Source organism: Colias croceus, chromosome Z (genome assembly GCF_905220415.1).
Source record: "Colias croceus chromosome Z, ilColCroc2.1".
Taxonomy (NCBI): Eukaryota; Metazoa; Arthropoda; class Insecta; order Lepidoptera; family Pieridae; genus Colias; species Colias croceus.
In genome coordinates this window covers 9,495,872-9,517,920 of record NC_059568.1, presented here as the reverse complement: position 1 = coordinate 9,517,920, position 22,049 = coordinate 9,495,872, and the positions used below count along the sequence as shown (strand labels likewise).

Here is a 22,049-nt window from a genome sequence, read left to right as displayed (position 1 = left end):
TAACCCATTTTTTGTTTTTAGCGTTACTACTCTAACTAACCCATCGCCACCTGGATGTAACTCGACCACTCTTCCCATAGCCCATTTTCCTGCTGGTAAATTATCGTCATGAATTATCACAATATCATCAATTTGTATGTTATTTTGTTGTTTTTGCCACTTTGCTCTTGCCGATAATTGAATGAGGTATTCTGACTTCCATCTTTTCCAGATATCATTAGAAAGTTTTGTTACCAGTTGCCATCTCGTTCTAGCGTCTTCTGCTGTTTCAATGACCGTAGTACCAGCTCGCCCGTGAAGAAAGTGTGCTGGTGTAAGGCAATCTATGTCTTCCACACTCTCAGTTAGCGCGCAAAGCGGACGAGAATTTAAACACGATTCTATACGAGCTAAAAGCGTGCTGTACTCCTCAAATGTTAATTTTTGATCACCGATAACTCTCTTCAAATGATACTTGACACTACGTACTGCTCTTTCCCACAAACCTCCAGCTGTAGGCCAGGCTGGTGCGTTAAAATGCCACTCAATTTTCATATCGGTTATCTCTCTGTAAAAATTGTTGTTGAATATAGATTGAAGCTGTTCGTATTCCTCTGACATGATGCGGTTAGCTTTTACGAAATTTCTACCGTTGTCGCTGTAAATATGTTTAGGTGTTCCTCTTCTAGCAGCCATTCGGCGTAGGGCTGATAAAAATGCTGAGCTAGTGAGCTCCGACACGATTTCTAAATGTATGGCCTTTGTTACCATGCATACAAATACTACTATATAGCCCTTTGTTGTTCGTACAGATCTCCCTTGGCTGGCCTTCACGTCCACAAATCCTGTATAATCCACCCCTGTATGGTAGAATGGAGGGGCGGGGTTACAGCGTGAATCTGGTAGATCTCCCATAAGTTGGTTTTTTAACTCCGGATTCTGTTTACGACACGTTACACAGCTTCTTATTTGTTTCTTCGTTGTTTTGTATCCACCCAAAATCCAATATTTTCTTCTTAACGTATATAATGTTAACTTAGCGCCTCCATGGAATGTAAGACGATGAGCTTGATCAATTAATAAATATGTTAATCTATGATTATGCGGGATGATTATCGGATGTTTTGTGTCGTAAGGTATGATGCTATTCCTTAACCTTCCCCCGACACGTAAAATATTGTCCTTATCTAAAAATGGATTAAAACTTAATAATTTGCTAGTTGAACTTAAACGATTATTTATCTGTAAATTATGTAGGTCGTTGTAGAATTCAGTTTGTTGTACGTGACGTATTATTCGTAATTTTGCTGCCTTGCATTCTTGCAATGTAATATGTTTACACGTAGGTCGATGTTTGCTTTTCGGTGTCAATGCTCTCTGTATCCATGCTAAAATTCTTGTTATTTTATTAATTGAATTATGTTTTTCTAATAACTTGTCAATTAAGCTTTCTTGAATTGTTGTTATAGGTGCCGATACGTATGTTTTTGTTTCATGGTTGGTTTCGTAATTGTTTTTACTAACTATATTTTCCAGATAATTATGTTGCGATAGCCACGATGGACCCTTCCACCATAGAGATTTATCCTTTAATTGTGCAACTGTTAGGCCTCTACTCGCCGCATCAGCTGGGTTCTCTGCGCTTTTCACATAACGCCAGCACTCAGGCAACATTACTTCTTTAATTTTCTTTACACGATTCGATACAAACGTATTCCAACGAGCTTCATCCCCATATATCCATCCTAAAACAACCATAGAATCACACCATCCATACATCTTAATATTATTTTCATTATAACATGAAATAACTTTTAACATTAGCTTTGAAAGTAGCTGAGCTCCGCATAATTCGAGTCGCGGTAGTGATACGGACTTGTTGTGTGGTACAAGTTTTGTTTTCGAAGCGATTAAAACAGTTGAATAATTATTTGTTCCCTTTTGAATCCTTCCATAAATTGTTGCTGCGTAAGCCTTTATTGATGCGTCACAGAAACCATGCAATTCGATGAGACCACCCTTCGAACAGCCTATCCAACGTGGTATTTTAATATTGTTGATGTTTTCGATATCTGCTTTTAACTTAAACCATTCACGTTGTATATAAGTTGGTATGACGTCATCCCAATTGAGCTTTTCTTGCCATACAGATTGAAATAATAATTTTAATTTCGTGACTACTGGAGCTAACCAGCCTAATGGGTCAAAAATTTTTGAAATTTCAGCCAGGAGTATTCTCTTCGTGATTTTATTTGTGTTATTGAATTTAATGTTGCAATTGAATGTAAACATGTCTTCTGACGAGTCCCATTGTAATCCTAACGTTTTAGTGATCCCTTCAGCTTTAAAACTAAAAATGTTTGTGTCAGCATTTTGTTCGTTATTCAGGCTACTTAATAATTGAGATTCATTCGATGACCATTTCCTTAACGTAAATCCCCCTGATTTCAACAATTGATTTAATTGGTAAATTTGTTTTTGACCCTCTTCAATAGTGTGTGACCCATGGAGCAGGTCATCCATGTAAAAGGACTCCATAACTATATCTGTTACTTCTGGAAATGATAACTTTTCATCCGTTGCTAACCTCCTTAACGTCATCATAGCCAAGAAAGGTGCTGATTTTGTGCCATATGTGACTGTTGTTAGTTGATGTTCTTGTAAACTTTGCTCCGATGAATCTCTCCATATAATTTTTTGAAACCGTTGATCTTCTTCGTGAATTTTGATTTGCCGGTACATTTTTTCGATGTCAGCAGTATATGCGTATCGAAATTGACGCCATTTTAATATTAGTTTTTGTAAATCTTGTTGTAAATTTGGCCCCTTACACATAATATCATTTAAGCTTTTCCCTGTTGTTGTTTTCGCTGAAGCGTTGAATACCACCCGAAGTTTTGTTGTGGTGGATTCTTGTCGTAAAACTGAGTGATGTGGTAAAAATATTTCCCTTGGTAAATTACTTGTTGATCGACGCATATGTTTTAATTGTTGATATTCGTGAATAAAATCACTGTATTGTTGTGCTAGCTCCGGTTGTTTATTGAACTTCTTCTCTAAATTTTTGAATTGTGCTATTGCTAATTCCTTTGTTGACCCCAATCCTTGTTCATACTGTTCAATAAATGGAATTCTTACTTCATATCTTCCGTCTGCTAATCTTCTCGTTGTTTTGTTGTAAAAATCTATACATTTCTGATCTTCTGTTGATAATTCTTCTGTTTCCGTAATTTCCTCAATTTCCCAAAATTGTTTAATGTTGTTCATGTTTGTTAACACAATGTTGCATTGAAAAGTATGCACATTACCACATAAAATCCACCCTAAATGTGTTTGTTGAGCGAGTGGTTGCGTTGTGCAGTCTCCTCTGATCATCCCTTCTAAGACAATTGTTGAATAAATATCTGCTCCAAGCAATAAGTCCACTGGTCTGCTTATATTAAAGTCCGGATCTGCTAAGTTTATTTTCTTTATATAATTCCATGTTGGTTTTTCAAATGTTAAACTGGGTAAATTTTTGATTAAATTGTTCATTATATATGCTTCTGTGTTGAATTCAAAATTGTTGTATATCGACGCGCATTTAATGTTAATTTTTCCCTTGCAATTGTTTTTGTTTTGTCCAACCCCGAATATAACCCCATGACATGCTTCCCGTTTCAACCCCAATTGTTGTGCACCATTTTCTGTTATTAATGATATTTGTGAGCCCTGATCTATGAGTGCTCGCATAGTTATATATGTACCATTGCTGCTCCGTACTCTTAACATTGCTGTTGAAAGTAAAATTTCTGACACATCATTTTGCGACACGTGTGACATGCCAGCCCCGTTTTTATTCGAAGAATTATTGTTTAGTGTTTTGTACATAACCGGCCGTTCTGAGGTCGACGATCGCTGACTTATTGCATCATGCAAAATCGTATTATGCGCTCGGTTGCATACCCGACACCGATGAAATGATGAGCAAGGCTTTCCATTATGAGAAAATAGACAGTTTATACAAATGTTGAATCTATTCAATGTTTTAAATTTAATTTCATTCGGTTGATCTAAAAATGTCTTGCATTTGTATAATCCATGTTCTAAATTACAGAGAGGGCAAGTTATGTTAATCTTAGATGATAAGTGATATGTTTTCATAATGGGTTTTGGAGAGTGGCGATTTCCAGAGTAGTTGTGCTGGTTGACTTGATAATTGTTATTTCTCACATAATTTGGCAGACGATTAACTTCCTGAGAATATGTTGGATAGAAATTGGGCTTTATATACGAAGGTTTTTGACTGACAGGTTCTTGTTTTCTTCTAGATTGTTCTAACATTGTAAATTTACTCTCTAAATAATCCAAAAAATCTTGTAGGACCGGTAGCTCTCTCGGTTGTTTTAATGATTCCACATAATCGGCATGAGATTGGTTGTCTAATTTGAGCGCTAAAATATGTACTATAATGGGGTCCCAAGAGCTTATGTCGACATCTAGGTTTTTAATAGCATTTAAGCTCTCCTTTGTAGCATCATACATTTTCTTAAGTTGTACCAGCGATTGAATTTGCATGTTTGGCAGGCCTAAAATCATATTCATATGTGATGCAAATATTAGTTTTTTGTTTTCATATCTATGATTCAAAATGTCCCAACAGGTTATATAATTCTCCGAACTTATTTGTAGGTGCTGAATCAGGCGTTCAGCATCGCCCTTGATTTTGCTCTTTAAATATTGCATTTTCTGTGCATTAGATAAGGTGGGGTTAACGTGTACTATTTCACAAAATAAATTTTTAAAGGAAACCCATTGCTGATAGTTGCCTGTGAATATTGGTATGTCAACTTGAGGTGTAATATGTTCTCTGTGGGATACAGACCACAGCTTGGTGTTGATTGCTTCTTTGAGGCGGTCAAAAATACCTTCGTGATGAGTGAAGGCATTTTCATACTCATGGTCTTGCCCATCCAAAATACTATCAATCTCCCAGTGCAGAGAGTCTATTACGCCCCATCGCGAGTTCAATTGCTGTAGTACATCCTCAAATTTCCACTTAGTTGTTATTTTTTCTAAATCAATGCTGTTCACTGTTCTCATTAAAGCTTTAAAATTAACCGCTTGCTTATGCAACATCTCTTGCAATTTACTTGACTTTGAAACGGGTGCGGGAGAAATTGCACCTTGTTCAGCCTGTTTATTTGTTTTGTAAATGCCCTCCATGATGTTGTTAGTTAAAAAAATAATGGAACGAACTCACTTGTTCTGGAACTCTCAACAGCTTTACAACTTACACCCACTTAATTATTGTTCACTCACTGTTACTCACAACACTAGCGCGTCAGCCCGGCGGCGCTGACTCTCAACGAGATACGAGAGGCGTAAATTCCCGAATCCCGTGATCCCGCTACGGTAGCTCGAAGGACCAAAATGTAGGGCGATAGACCCAGTGGTGGGCTGCGTGGCTAGTGTTGGAGGGATTTGTTATAAAATCAAACTAAAATGTACACTAATTAATTTATTACTAAAATCACTGCTATTACACTTTCACTTGTTACTTAATTGTTACTGTTATTGTTAATTGTTATACTAATCTGTTAAATAAATGTTATAATAATTATGTTATATGTTTAATGTTAATGTTACGCGTCGCGACGGTTATATGTTATTTTGTGGACTGTTGATTGTGGACTGACTTAAATTTATGTTAAACGCCGCCCGCGATACCTAGTATTGCTGACTAGGGTGTTCGGTGGTCATTGCACCGAACAAGTACCTACTCATGTAAAAAGGAATTATATAACTACCTAGGTACCTATCGCTATTTCGCACTCCTCTAAGACAAAACTACGCTTGATATTTCCTTAAGATCGGTAATTTATCGATTTACGTTATCATATTCATCATTATCATACCTATTAGGATGCTATTAGGTTACCATTCGAACAACATGATGATAATGTCTAACTAAACTTCGTTTAAAGGATTGTTTTGCATAGGTAGTACCTACGTATATTTAAATTTAATAATTTGTATCGCTACCTAGTAGTCTAGTACCTACCTACCTACCAGTATTTTTTGCATCCTAAGGTAGGCACCTACTAAGTAGGTACGTAAGGCAAGGACTTATTTATAATAATATTGTGTGACGCGGACTAGTCCGCGTCACACAATATTATTTTTAAAATTGAGAACCTTCCGTCATTTTAGGGAACATTGGTCTTTGACAATTTTTATTAGGTAGTTACCTAGGTAATTTACCAAAGTAGGTAGGTACCTATTCACTCCAAGGCTCTCCAAGGAGAAGCGCGGAATATTCGGATATAAGATAGATCTAATAGGTAGGTACAATATTTACTGTAACAGTTGCCTTTATCCACACATGTACATATATCACAATGTATAAGTAGGTAGGTATCCATTAAAACTTAATTAGAGATACATATACCTAAATAAAAATATGAATCTCTTAATTGATTACGATATTTAATACATTATTAATTAGTACTCGAACATATCGAATAGGTATTATTAGAAGAAATACTACGTACCTATACCTAGGTAATTATTGTATTTTATTTCGTAATGTTAGTAATGATGTAATGATGGTACCTACAAAGTACAATAATTATGCATCTAACACTGACCAGTATGGTGTGAGTCATAACCACATAAATAAAGTTTGCGGTAATTTAAATAACTCTTTGACTTAACTATTTTTCCAATAGGAAATTTGTTTTAATACCTACCTATACTTTGTTTTTCTGTTACATTTTTGTAAACCTTTATTACCTATGTTAGTTTGTTTAAAACTGTTTATTTAAAACTCGGGTGAAGTAATTATGAATGATCTAGTAATTATCTATGTAGTAATCAAGTTTATGTACCTTTAGATTTCGAAACTCAACAAATTTTACTCACAAGTTATCCATAGTTCGTCTAACTTTGAGATTCGCGGGGTCACTTAGTAAACACAAACAACGAAAACTGCAAATCTTCCAAGTAAATGACTAGGTACATGTCAAAACTCCTATATTTACTTGAAAAAAACAAAAATATAACCTTAAACCTCACATACTATATGTCTAACTCATTTCGATAACTTTGAGTTTGAAGGCCACAACTCCCTAGTTTCCACGACAATAATGTTTTTGGAAATTATACTTTATCCCAAACTGATAGAGTTTCTATTATGCATCGTTCTATTTACATTGTAAAAGTTACCAGATGACGAACACGTTTCATTTCACGAAAATACTTTTATAAAGTTTAGTTTCTAGTTAAGTTTTAGTTTATATTAAAAATAAATTATTATTAATAAAATTAAAAAACTTAAACTTATAACTACATTTAGCTCAGAAATGTTTGGAGATTTATTAAAATGACTATGGCGCCGCAAATACCGCTTCATTGCTTGTGTATAATATAAATAGTTCTTAATTGTTATTTAATTTACTTAACGCTTGAATAACGAAAAGTTAGAGAAAATTAATATGAGATTATTACGTCTAAGATTATTATATTAAAATGTTTTCTTTCAGTTATTTATTATTTTGCACTATAATTAATGTAGTTGGTTTTAAACTAAATTGGTTACAAGGGTGATATGTGCGAATTCTATATACCCCTCGACTATTTAAGTACGTAGGTACCTAATGATATTATACAATAATATTGTTATGTACTATAATTGCCCAACATTAACACCATTTTTTCTTTATCGTGTTTCAATATAGAAATGAATAAGCTGACATTGACATATTATGGCAGGGTCAGCAAAAAAAATATAAAAATAACTATTTACCTATAATAATTATTTTAACTTGTTTGTTGACAAACTGTTTTGTTGGGGTATTTGTGTATTTATATAAATTATCATATTTACGTAAATAGAATGCAATAAATCGCCATAAGTAATACTCGTAATTATTAACCCATAAAACTGAACAACTTTTCCCACAAAACATAAAATAAAAATAATATAATACAAATTTATTTTTTAAGAAACAACATTGTGTTCCGACCCTGACTGAAGACTGAAGGCCAGTTCCTGCCCTTCCTCCCTATATTATCTATATTATATTCAATTATACCTATGTGTCTGAAAACTCACAGTTTTATGTGTATACTGTAAAATAACATTATTATTTATTTACTCTTTATTGTACATAATCTTATTATAAATAAAAGTACAACAAAACCATTCAAAATGTACAAATGGCGGCGGTGTAATGTGTATTGTTTAAAGTTTAACTGACTTTGTAAAATAATAATACTAAAATAAATGGTTTTGTTGTTTTTTGATTTGGCATTTTTATTTAAAAGAATATTATGATTAACAGTTGAGTCTCTGTTAAATGTTGGTAACTTTTTATGCATAATTCACTATTTATTTTTCTACCAAACCATCGATATCGGTATCGGTATCGGTATCGCCGATACATTACTACAAATTTCGGTATCGGTATCGTATCGGCACAAGTGATAACTGCGTTAAAAACAACCGACTTCAAACTTGCACTTGCAACAAATGTTTGTAAATACAAATACAGACAAAAATGCTCATAAAATAAAAACTACTGGGCCTATCCGAATAAAATTTTTATGGGACCAATTCGACACCATCCCGCATCGCACAAAAAAAAAGAATCACGTAAATCGGTTCAGAAACCTCGGAGTAATCGGTGTACATACATAAAAAAAAAACATATCGGCCGAATTGATAACCTCCTCCTTCTTTTTGATGTCGGTTAAAATCATCTATCGTTACATCCCTAATTATAATATACAATATACATTATACATATAACGCAGTTTAATAAAGAAACGAATCTTCAATGGCGGCCAAAGCTGACACTGACGTATAGTAGAGTAAGCAAAAAGGAAAATAAAAATAACGTAAATGGATAATTATTTTAATAATTATTTCAAATTGTTTGTTGACAAACTTTTTTGTTATTGTATTTGTGTATTTATATGAATTATCATATTTACATATACAGAATGTAATAAAATCCCCTTAATACTTGTAATAAGTCCATAAAACTGAATAACTTTTCCCAAAGAACATATTTTGTCAAATTCCAATAAAACATTATTTACTTTCGCAAATGCATAATAATATTGTCATTGTAAATTTATGATAAAAACTATTACAGAGAAAATCAAATACATTTTAGTTATTTTATTTTTCCCTTTTTTTTTTGCATACCGTACGGCCGTGTGTAAGCGAGAGGGAATGATAAGCGCCGCCATTGAAGATTCGTTTCTTTATTGAACTGCGTTATACCTACAATATTTATATAGATAGATAATCTTTAGGCATTTTTTTAAAAGATATTTGCATCTGGGCGCCACGATATCGTTTCAGGAAGGGCATTCCATAAACGGATACCCGATACAGTAAACGATGAACCCGATAATTTAGTACCATGCACAGGAGAACGGAGGAGACAATATGAAAGTTATTACTTTCATCTTACTTTCATATTATAGTTCATACTTCATAGTATAGTAGGTATAGTTCATGTTCATAGCATAGTCAATTTCCAATAAAATATTATTTACTGTCGCAAATACGTACCTATACATAATTGTCAATGAAAATTTATGATAAAAACTTTTGTAAGGAAAATCAAATACGATTATACTTTACCCTATTTTTTTGCATACTGTACAGCTGTGTGTAAGCGAGAGGGAATGTTATGAGCTGCCATTTCGTTTCTTTAATGAAACGCTCTAAGTAATTAGTAATTTTTCTTTCATGGAAAATTAACAAAGATTTATAAAAAATGCAAATATCGATTTTAATAAAACGACTGACATAGTGATAAGAATTTTATATATTTTTACTGTATCATAATGCTTGTGCCTGTTTTCCAATTACAGAGCATAATGCGACTCAGTGCCGCACAATGCCGAATTATGCTGATGCTTAATTGGAACGTGAAATGCACCAGCAGGTTGCGCTAAGTTCAGTGTTGAAAAAAAAAATATTCATAGAGTTAGAAATAACCTCATTAATGTGTAAATAAAGTGGTATACATAATAATTGGTTGAAAACTATTTACGGTTACTTTAAGTATAATTTGGATTTTGATTATTTCACTATCATTTTTTTCAATGTTTGTACCTTCATCCATACTTATATTTATTTTTTTAACACAATTTGAATTAACTTTGATTATTTCGAAAAAACTACAATGAAACGAAAGCTTTAAATTTTTTTCCAACAATTAATGATAAATCGATTGCACGCATCAATTCATGCGCATTACTTTTAAAAGTGCTCGATTGCGAAGCGTTGCTGTAGTTGAAACATTCAACGTTAAGCATTATGCCGCATAATGCGCTCTAGTGCTGTAATTGGAAAACGGGGTGTATTTCGTTGCGTGTATTTCGTTTTCATTTACGATAAAATAATAGCATTTTGTAATTTATTATCCAATATGTAGCTGTGTCCAATTTGATGTCCAAATAGCTAAGCTTTGTTTATGTTGTCTGTGGTTCACTCAGTAGTCTGTCTAAATGTCAGTTTTAGATGTTGTCTATGATAAACTATTGACGTACTAGGTAGGTACGTAGGTACCGTGTACGTGTACAAATAACATTTGATATTTTCGGATACCTCAAATCGGTTTACTTTCAATTTTTGAATAAAAAATATAATGATACGTGTCCAAAAATTTTGTAAAGTCGATATAATTGCATCATACCTTTTGTGAAGGAATAGTTTCGAGCGCGGTCGACGTATTTGCACCGCAAGCAAATTTTACTAATACTTAACTTTTCAATATTTTTAATATCAAAAATGAATAAAAGTAGCAGTGAAATTCGCTTTATTACATACGCGTGTGGAATATTTTTTTGTTACTTCATATATGGAATGCTACAGGAGAAGATAACCAGGGGAAATTATGGTAATAACGATAAGTTTACATGCACCCTGTCCCTGGTGTTAGTACAATGTATTGTTAACTACATTTTTGCCCAGATATTAATGGTAAGTATAACATATTTATCTATTAGTTAATTTCTGATTGCTGACATCAATATGTCGTTTTTTTTTTTTTTTTTTTTTTTTATTTGGGATTAGGCAGGCATTTGCCCATCGCTTCGCCTGATGGAAAGCGATAAGCGAGGTCTAGGATGGAGCATGCTGACCTAATAAGTGCCTATTCACTTTTTTTTTGAACAAGTCCAGATTATAATTATCGGGAAACACGGACGCCGGAAGGTTGTTCCATTCCTTGCTGGTACGCACGAGAAAGGATGAGGCGTAACGCTTAGTGCGTATGGGTGGAATGTCGATGACATAGGGGTGGAGACCAGCACGGCGTCGAGTCGCCCGGTGATAAAAGGGAGAAGCGGGTATCAGGTTGTGCAGTTCTTCAGCACATTCACCGTGGTAGATCCTGTAGAACACTGCCAAACTAGCCACTTTTCGACGATGTTCTAAGCTAGACAGTTTCGAGGTGGTAAGGGTTTCATTCCCGATTAGCCTAATCGCACGTTTTTCAATTGAGTCCAAGGCGCTAAGTTGGTATTTTGCTGCACCAGCCCAAAGGTGGGAACAGTACTCCACACCCGACCGAACTTGAGCTTTATAAAGGTTTAGGAGCTGTTCCGGTGTGAAGAATTCTGCCACTTTGGAGAGTATTCCAAGCTTCTTAGCGGCAACCTGCACCTTGGACTCAATGAAGGTCTTGAAGTTGAGGTTGGAGGAGAGCGTTAGGCCTAAAAGCTCCAGTTCATTGGACAATTCTAAGGACACATCCTGGAAAGTAGGTGTTAAACTGAAGTCGGTACGTTTAGCTGTAAAAAGGCAAGCCTGCGTTTTCGAGGAGTTAAACCTGACTAAGTTGGCATCGCCCCATTCCGAAACCGATTTTAAAGTAGTGTTCAGTCGCTCAACTAAAGCCTTTCTTTGGGCCGCCAAAACATTGTCCGTCTGCGCCTCGGATGCGTAACTGTCAATAACTGTGCTGTCATCGGCATAACTGTAAATATTTGGACCTAACAGATCATCTATATGGAGCAGAAATAAGGTAGCAGACAGTACTGATCCTTGAGGAACTCCGGCGTTAATGGGTAGTAGATCGGACGCACAACCATCGATCACCACTCGAAGTGAACGTTCACACAAGAAATCAGAGATCCAGTTGCACAGGCTAGGACAGATCCCAAATGCTGGAAGTTTGTTGATAAGACCACTATGCCAGACTCTGTCAAATGCCTTTGAAATGTCGAGGGATACGGCTACTGCCTCCCCGAGCTTCTCGATAGCAGAGCCGAAAATATGAGTGAGGTGAACCAGAAGGTCCCCAGTAGACCTTTTACGTCGAAATCCGTATTGATGATCGCTGAGGAGATCGTTACCTTCTAGATACCTCAGAAGCCGGTTGTTTAAGATACGCTCCATAACTTTACAGATAATGGAGGTGATTGAGATAGGCCGGTAGTTACCTGGGTCGCTGCGGCTTCCTTTTTTGGGTATTGGCTGGACATTGGCTATTTTCCAGGTCTTGGGAACTTTACCAGTGTCAAATGAGAGACGATACAGCCGTGTTAATATCGGTGAAAGTTCAGGAGCACAACTTTTTAGTACCACAGCAGGGATACCGTCAGGTCCACTTGCTTTATTCACGTCCAGACTTTGGAGAGCTTTAAGGACTTCTCTCTGAATGATGCGAAATTCAGGCATATTTTGACCGCAGTGAGGTAGAGAAGGTGGTAGCTTATTACTAGGGTCCAGACGGGAATTATTAGCGAAGAGATTCGCAAAGAGATCCGCTTTTTCCTTTGCAGTATGAGCAAGTGCACCGTCAGGTTTTTGTAATGGTGGTAGAGACGCCTTACAGAAATTAGCTTCAACTGCTTTTGCAAGGGACCAAAAAGCTTTAGACCCAGAAGGGTAGGAAATAAGCTTGTCCCCAATTTGCCTGATCCGATCAACGCGAGATCTTTTAAGCGTTTTTTTGAAGGATTTAGCAGCTTTGTTGAATTCTCTCTTTTTGCTTGTGATGTCAGGATCTTTACGTGCTCTAGCATCGGCCCAGATTCGATATGCTTCGTGTTTCCGTTGTTCAGCTCGTCTACATTCAGTATTATACCATGGCCGTTCTTTACCTCCGGTGGATACGTCTGTAAATGGAATGAAGTATTCCGTCCGACGTTGTAAACAGCTTGAGCACAAGCCCTACGTATTTCTACTTTTGTAACAAAACGAATTAATAATATTATGTTAACCATGTAATTTTAAACATCTTATAAACAATCCATCATAAATAAATCTTAATTGCTAATGGAGATTGCCTCCAATTTGTTTGTTTCTTGTTCTTGTGTTGTGTGTGTTGATTCCCTATAGAATCCACAGTCATACAATCTAACAACGATAACTATGTGACATATGGACATTTATGTTTTTTGGAGTAAACTGACTTCTTGTCAAGTGGGCCCAAGATACTAAGAACATAATTTTGTTTTTAAAAATACAAGAACAGTATGAACACTGAACAAGAGATGTATGGTAGTCTTGAGAGGGTTCCATATGTTCATTATTGTAACCATTTTCATTAAAGATTATACATTACTGTGTCATAAGTAGTCAGTAGAGTAGGTGCTCTATTTATCAAAATCTACTCTTTTAACTCTCCATAATATATACATGTAGTATAGCACTAAGACTACTTGGACCATGTTTAGTAATATATGTACAATATAACATCTTAGTTACATTCAATATGATTCAGTAATACACACAGTGCCTTCCTGAAGTTAAAACATTTTAAACATAAACAATAATAAAACTTAAAGCCTACTCTTGATAAATATTAATAGCAGCAGTTTATAAATATTATTGGAAACTTTGTTTAAATCTAGATATTTAGGTTGGTTTGGATCACTACTCCACACTCCAGCCATGATTCATTTCCATATCTCACTGCTGCAAATACTTATAAATACATCACCAATAATAGTGGAAAAAAATGTAGTTAATCGCTGCTCCAACAAGAACTTGTCTACATGGTGATAGAAATATGCATATAATAAGTCATCTTTTAACTAAATAATTTGAGTGGATTAAATGAAAGTTGTGTTTCATAAAATAACTATTGTTAGAATAACATGGCTTATGTATACTCGAATAACTGTAGCTAGATTTATCTATACTTATATTATAAAGAGGAAAGGTTTGTAATTATGTATGTATGGTTTTCACGCATAAACTACTGGACCGATTTCAAAAATTCTTTCACCATTAGAAAGCTGCATCTTCCCTGAGCAACATAGGCTAGGTTTTATCCTGGAAATGAATGAATGAATGAATGAATGAAATACTCTTTATTGTACATACACAGTAGTAAATCTTGTTACATAGTTAAGATAGCTAATAAAAAATCCCACGGGAACGGGAACCATGCGGGTTTTTCTTTGAATATGCTGTCGAGGCCACAGGCGGAAAGTTAGTATTTATTATAGACTTAGTTCTAAACTTACATAGCTTTTACTATATGGGCTTAGAATAGACAGATCCAGTATAACCTTGGCTTGAATTTAATCTAAATTTACAGCTATTTTGTGCCTATATCTACATTCAAGAATTGGCTGAATGAACTTTATGTATGATGTAATAGTTAGCAATTGCATTAGTAGTAATATAATATAGTCTCAAATTAATATTTGTATTTCTGAAATATTCTAACTAAATTCTACTTATTTTGCAGTATTTAGTAACACTCATCAAATCTTATGACTGATTACTAGATTAGTACAATCAGCCTGTATACTTGTTGATAAGGTTACTTAGATTAAAAGAGCAAAACATTTGTAAATAACACACTATATTGCATTATATATTGCATAGTTTTTGTATATTTAGATCTCTATCAAGGTCAAAAATGAAGACTAGAAGTTCTTTTGAATGAGATAGATATGTAATTGTTTTACAATATAATATATTATTTTCTTTTAACCTGAGGTTTGTCACCAGGCATGATGATATAATAATTTCATTAATGGTGATGAGTGTAAATTAATATATACATATATAATTTATTTATTTTTCTTTGAAATACATCATCAGATCTACACTTGCTTGCTTGCTGCCCATAAAATCAGTGGTATCAAACCTCAGGTTACAACTAATCATCTAGAAAAATAATGTTCAATAATATAGTAGATTGTAGTTTTTATTGTTTTATTCAATATTTTATACCTCATTCAAACCGATATCTCATTCTATTTATTTAACTCATTTCATAAATATTTTTACTGTATCTTTACAGCTATCCTGGAAACATGAAAAAGATACTACAAGGAAAATTTATTACTTTTCCTCAGCTGTTACTTACTTATTAGGCATGGTCAGTTCTAACATGGCCTTGCAGTGGATTAATTACCCGACCCAGGTAAATAACAATTGTATTGAGTTACTAGCTGTACCTGCATTTTTACCTGTCGACGAACACAAACATTACTATAAAGTCCCGTGTCTGCTAGAAGAGGGAAGGGCAGATGCATTATGCATATATACTTGTCCCTAAAGAAAATTGTTCAGTGAACTGTTTCACTGAACAATTTTCTTTAGGGACAAGTAGGTGATGAGCCTTCTGTGTCCTGATAGACCAAGACATTTTTGTTTTCTTCATCCTTCGGCTATACGCTCCTGCATTGACCATTGTTATACCAAGGAGGCGGTCAAGCATTTCTATAGCTTATGTTGTATTCTCATGTATATTATATGAATTATTAAAATAAAAATAGTAGATAAAAATCTGACTCATATTAAAGTAATTAAGTATTCAAACATGAACCTACAATTTTCAGGTGGTGGGGAAAGCTGCAAAGCCAATCCCCGTCATGATACTTGGCGTGCTTCTTGGCAAGAAAGTATATCCTCTCAGGAAATACTTCTTCGTACTTCTCATTGTGATGGGTGTGGTGCTGTTCATGTTCAAAGATCAAGCCAAGAAGGTCACTGAGGAATCCCAGGCTCTTGGTATTGGTGAACTGTTGCTGTTCCTATCTTTGACCATGGATGGCTTGACTGGTGCTGTTCAGGTAAATATTTTATACTATTTGAGCATAATATCAATGACTTCTTCCTATTTCTTTCTTCTTATAGGGATGCGTAAATCATGATATGATTGATGATATGTGATAAATAATAACATTTAAGTTAAATCATGTTACGTTTCATTTTGTTAAATGGAAATCATAGACAATAATTTAAAATTTAGTTGTGTTATAATATCTGCGTTATCTATCTTCATATCAAAGAGGTCAGAAATGTTTACTACGTTTATGATTTATCTTATTTATTGAAGTCCTTTTTCCTATCTGGACTATGGGTATAAATTAACAAATACATTGTCAATGATGATTATTAGAATATAGACATATTGGCCAAGTTTCAGATACTTTTCATAATATGATAATTACATGCATTTCAGGAGCGTATCAAGACAGAATCTTCTCCAACTGCTTACGCTATGATGTTGAATACAAATTGGTGGTAAGTATATCAATACACATACAATTTTAATCAATAATCATTATACAATTTTATTAAAGTAGTTGATCTGGCGTCAAGATTAATTGAAATTATGCTACATAAATTTTGATTAACTAAGGGAACATTGCCTGTTATTTTAAATGAACTGATTTTAAGTTTATTATTTTTAATATATGTTTTATTTTCATATAATAATGAAAATTAAACAGATAAACTATACATAATTATGTGGTGTATATTATTACAGTGATTTATGATCAGTTAAATTGTATATATATTCTAGGTCCTCCATTATTCTGTCCATTGGGGTGCTATTAACGGGAGAATGCTTCAAGTTTGTGGCCTTCGTGAACCAGTACCCCGAGGTGTTGATGTATTTGGCGGCATTTGCTTTGATGGGCGCGCTCGGACAACTGTTCATATTCTTTATGGTATGGATTTTTAACTTAATAGACTGATTGCATAGCTCTATTCATATCTACTCTATATTCCATAGCTCTATATCCTTTTGTTTGATGAGAGAGATATCTCTTTGACATATTTTTTTTTATAGGACATTTTCTAATAATATTCGTGTATTTTTATAGGAAGTTGTCATGACACAATTTTTTATATGATTTATATTCTATTCCTATGGGTACAGTTTACTTATTTTTTTAATATCCATGAGGAAAACTGCAACTTATCGTAAAGCAAATATATTTAGAATGCTCTCAGCCGAAGGTGATAGGTTAACTCTAAATTGTTGTGAATTATTTGGGCCATGATAACATATCTCCATATCTATAGAGATAGTGTAACACAACACTAATTAGTACAAAGTTAAGATAATAATAATCCATCAAAATCGAAAAAACTGATAATAATTTAAATCTAAGCCCGGCCGACTGCTCGAGTGGTAGGTCGTTGACTGCTCGAGAAGTCGCTACGAAGCGGTCCGTGTACGGTCGCCCTAAATCCAGTGTGAACAAACCAAATTACTTTTTGGAGAAAATTCGAAAGCTTTCTGTGGGAGTGAACAGAAAAGTTATCAACTTGTATGAACATTTATATTGTGACAGCCAGACCCAATCTTATCATTTTATTATAATAATAGTTATGTACGTTATATTAAATTTAATCGGACATTGCTAACTGATGTGTTACAAAATGACTTGTGATAAGTCTATAGTAGGTACTCAAACTTAATGTTTTGTGGGCTCAATCTCTATTGACTGGCGATTATAATAATGTATTAATATTGTAAGTTATAGTTTAGTACGGCAATTATTTATTTCAAAATTATCAAGTAATTGTAATTGTATTTATTATAAAAAATATTCGTTCATTAATAAACTCTTTTTTGGAATATATAGGTAGTGTAAATTGGTACATAGATAAACGCAATACAATTTACATAGTCGCGGTCTTTTTGGAATTTAGTGTGTTTTTTTACCCCTGTTGCAAAAAGATTTATAAGCCTAACATGTCTGTCTGTTTATCTGTGTGTGGTGTTGTAACTCCCAAACCGGTTTTTGCTGTCATCGATTTTATGTCGTGTGTTCATGGCCATGTTTCATGAAAATTAGGTAAGGATACATCAAAATCAGATTTAAAATACAAGATGGTTGACAATAGATAATGGGTAATACATTTTTGATTTCACAATACCCAACTATTGTGAAATCAAAAATGTATTGTGTTTACATTACAATTAATGAAATGTATTTACATTGTTATATAGGTATATTTTATTAGCTATATCTTAATTTTAAACTTACAAAGATATTAAAAAGATTTCAAAACAAGATACTAAGAATAATGACAACCTCTCCGTGGTACATACCCAACGAGCTCTTCCACCATGACCTAAGAATCCCTACTGTGAAACAAGAGATCCAACGCTACACATAATCATAATATATAGACCGCTTAGCGCACCACCCTAATATTCTCGCCCAGACACTTATGGGCGAAGATCGAAACGAAAAACACCTCAAGATTTGGTCCGCCCACAGTGACCACACTGCACTGCACTGTTATAATGAGGATGTGACACAGGTCACATACCGTGCATGCCAATAATGATATGTCCAACATGCCGCTATCGTTTGATTATAAGCATGATGGAGACAGATCGCAGCAAAAAAAAAAGATTAGAAAAAAAATTTTAAACTTGTAAAATGGTGATTTGGCCATACAATAATATTGTAAAAAAGACAAATGGAAAATATGTACATTGTAATCATGAAATAATTTCGTCTTTTCCAGGTGTCTGAGTTCGGTCCATTGCCCTGCTCTGTAGTGACAACAACAAGGAAATTCTTTACAGTCTTAGCGTCTGTCATCATTTTTGGAAATGTGCTAATTTTCAGACAGTGGATTGGCGCAATTTTCGTTTTTTCTGGTTAGTAAGATGATATAAATATTTAAGAGCTAGCGCGCAAGAGCAACTTTAGTAGTTAACTTACTAACAACGCTAGTAAGAAAGTGCGCGCACGTAGCGACGCAACTCCCCATAGAGTTGATGGGAGAGACAAAATAGTTGCGGAGACAAAAGTGTTGCTCTTGCGCGCTAGCTCTTAGTTTTATTAAATTGTATCAGGATTATTTTTATGTTTATATGTGAATCTCTTAATTATATAATATGAATGTAGTGCTTATTTAATTTGTACACAATTGTCTATTTATTCTATTTGTTTCAAAAAGTATCTCATTTTAAAGCTTTGCTTATTTTTTCAGGTTTGTTTTTGGATATCTTCTACAGCAAAGGAAAATCCCAACCGAAAAGGGTAGCAGATAAGTGACCTAATTTGATTGATTTGTAAAGAAATAGATTTCGTTTTAACATCCAAATTTATTTATTTTTTCGAGAAAATTAGATTGAAAATTTTATGTATCGTCTGTTTAGTTATCATTTATACTTAAATTATAAATTAATTTGCATTTTTTATTCAAAAACAGCAAAGCGAATGTATTCTAATTATGTTTTTATTGCATTGTCCTAAGGCTAGTTATATTCAAGGAACTGATATTAAATATTGTATTCTAAATTATTTGTTATAAGTTAGGAAATTGGATGATACATGTAAAATTATATATACACCTCTAGTAAGAGCCAAGCACAATTTATTCGTATACTTTTCAATGTTTATTTTCGATAATTGTTATATAAATTATACAACGGATTTAAAATATGACATTAACGAAATGAATTAAATAATTAATTAAATGAATTAGTACGTATTCGTTTTACATTAAATTATTTTTAGCGTGTAAATTTTTATTTTTTTGGGGAAGAATGACATTTTGTACGATTTAACAAAAAATTGAAACATTGCATTTATTGTTTGAGCAACAAGTGTTACTTATATACTTTAGGTAAGGTATTGTTACCACTTTAAAAATATGAATGTATATTATTGTCATATTTTTATTGGAATCGTAGACGGGTTTGTATTAACCAAGAAATAGATGTAATAGATAATATAAATTAAATTAAATCTTTAGCTGTTAATTTATACTTCACAGATATAATTTATTAGATGTGAAATTTTAAAATGTTTGTTTGTGTTTAAATTGTTTATATTTTTTTACCGTATACAATATTGATAAAAGAGGCCAACATTATGTTTTTTATATGAAAAAAAAAATGAATTACAAGTTTACTTTCGAGTAATTTAAATTTAAATAAAATAAGTAGTTGTAAGTTTTATAAAATATATATTTTTATACATTTTAAAATTTTTACTTTATGCTACGTGTAACTTCACATAAAAGCAAATAACAGTTAATATATAAGACCTATCTTTAAAAAGTTAATAATAAATCGATGTTGCATATTGCGTTATTTTATTTATACCAACCCGTTTGGCCCGTAAGAACTAAATTTATTTTCAATCATTTAAACGCTACATTTTTATATTAGATTTGTTCTGAATCCGTGATAATAATGTATATATTACTAGCTTTCCGCCCGCGGCTTCGCCCGCTTTATCTAAATCCTAATAAATTATATACTAAAAACTTCCTCTTGAATGGTCCGGGAGCCAGAAGCAGATTTTATGACCAAGTTCCTCTCAAGCGGTAATTAGTAAAATGCATCAAAGTATAGTATTATGAAGCCTCGTGAACGTCAGCTGGAGCTCGGTTGGGGGGGTGAGCGGTTGTAGCCTCCCACGCACGTAAGAAAAAAAAGTATATTCATTCATTTCCTCTCAGCTAAAAATTTGTCAAATTGTAGCTAACCCAATATCTCAACGAAAAATAATAATCAGCTGGTTACAGCATGGTGTATTATGCGTCAGCTGGTGTCTCGAATATAATGAGATATTAACAAAATCATCGAGATACGTGGAATTCCATCAACATAAGTCCCCGTAAAAGATAAGTAATAACTTTATTAATTATATATTATACTATTATTTTTTTAATAATTATAGTTAACTAATGTTTTTAGTGGGTTATTTCATATTTGTTACACTTTTATGTAGTTATGTGAATTTGATGATATGATAGTTATTTTTAAATGCAGTTTATAATATTTGTAAAAACATGTTTACCGATATGGCTGAATGTACGTAGTGTAATCATGTGCACAATTAACCACCTCCAAGTACCTTATTACTGTCTATATTATGCTAGCGTGTGTTGCTTGAATTTTTAAAAATAACGATAATAATTAAAGATACGTCATTTCATCTCAGATGAAAATTTGTGAGCTGATTGTTAATATACTGATGCGATAAATAAAAAAAAAATCAGCTAGCAATAATTCGAGGAAAACCTAGTCAGTTGATGCATATAAATTGGCAATAAGTAGATGCTTCTGTCTAACTCCTATGTAATAACTTTCAAAGTATCAGCTGACGGTTTTTCCACCCAGATACAGCCAGCTGACCTATATATATATCCACAGTTACATATAAGCTATCATCAGGTAAATTTTAGTTTGAGAGGAAATCACGGAAAATAATTTTATTTTTTTCATGTTCGAGACACCAGCTGACGTATAATACACCATGTTGTAACCAGCTGATTATTTTTTTTCGTTGAGATATTGGGTTAGCTACAATTTGACAAATTTTTAGCTGAGAGGAAATGAATGAATGTATTTTTTTTTCCTACGTGCGTGGGAGGCTACAACCGCTCACCCCCCCAACCGAGCGCCAGCTGACGTTCACGAGGCTTTATAATACTATACTCTGATGCGTCTGACGAATTATCTCTTGAGAGGAAATAATTAACCAAATTTGCACCTGGCTCCCTAACATGAACTATTAAAAAAACCGCATCAAAATACGTTGCGTAGTTTTAAAGATTTAAGCATACAAAGGGGCAAAAAGGGGACAAAGAAAGCGACTTTGTTTTATACTATGTAGTGATTTTACCAAACATGACCTACGAATCAGATAAAGGTTTTTTCTGAGACTCCTAAGCTTTTTAGAGATTCTATATATTAACAGAAAGACAGTACTTTAAGAAAGGGTTTTGGGAACTTTTTTATGGGCTAGTGGCGTCGTGATGAAATTTCGCGGCCAGTGAAGCCAACTAACTGAAAGCAAGCAAAAGCGTGCTCTGACATAAAAAAAAA

The 22,049-nt window shown here is 33.6% G+C and overlaps 2 protein-coding genes across 3 annotated transcripts in view; one reads left to right on the top strand and one right to left on the bottom strand.

Annotated features, from left to right (window-relative positions):
• Window positions 1-7,142, bottom strand: part of LOC123705159 (coiled-coil domain-containing protein AGAP005037) — a 162,585-nt gene extending 155,443 nt beyond the window's left edge. The window contains exon 1 of one of the 2 annotated variants that reach the window (XM_045653822.1): window positions 6,849-7,142. The gene's annotated coding sequence lies outside the window, so the exon portion shown is untranslated. The remainder of the gene's footprint in view (window positions 1-6,848) is intronic. The other variant, XM_045653821.1, reaches the window with a different exon arrangement.
• A 3,388-nt stretch (window positions 7,143-10,530) lies between these two features.
• On the top strand, window positions 10,531-19,493 carry LOC123705162 (solute carrier family 35 member B1 homolog). The gene is made up of 7 exons (XM_045653825.1): window positions 10,531-10,963; window positions 15,249-15,371; window positions 15,790-16,023; window positions 16,416-16,477; window positions 16,761-16,908; window positions 18,728-18,863; window positions 19,199-19,493. Exons 1-7 carry the CDS (start codon window positions 10,772-10,774, stop codon window positions 19,261-19,263), a joined length of 960 nt encoding a protein of 319 aa, XP_045509781.1. The 5' UTR covers window positions 10,531-10,771; the 3' UTR covers window positions 19,264-19,493.
• Window positions 19,494-22,049: the final 2,556 nt, after the last annotated feature.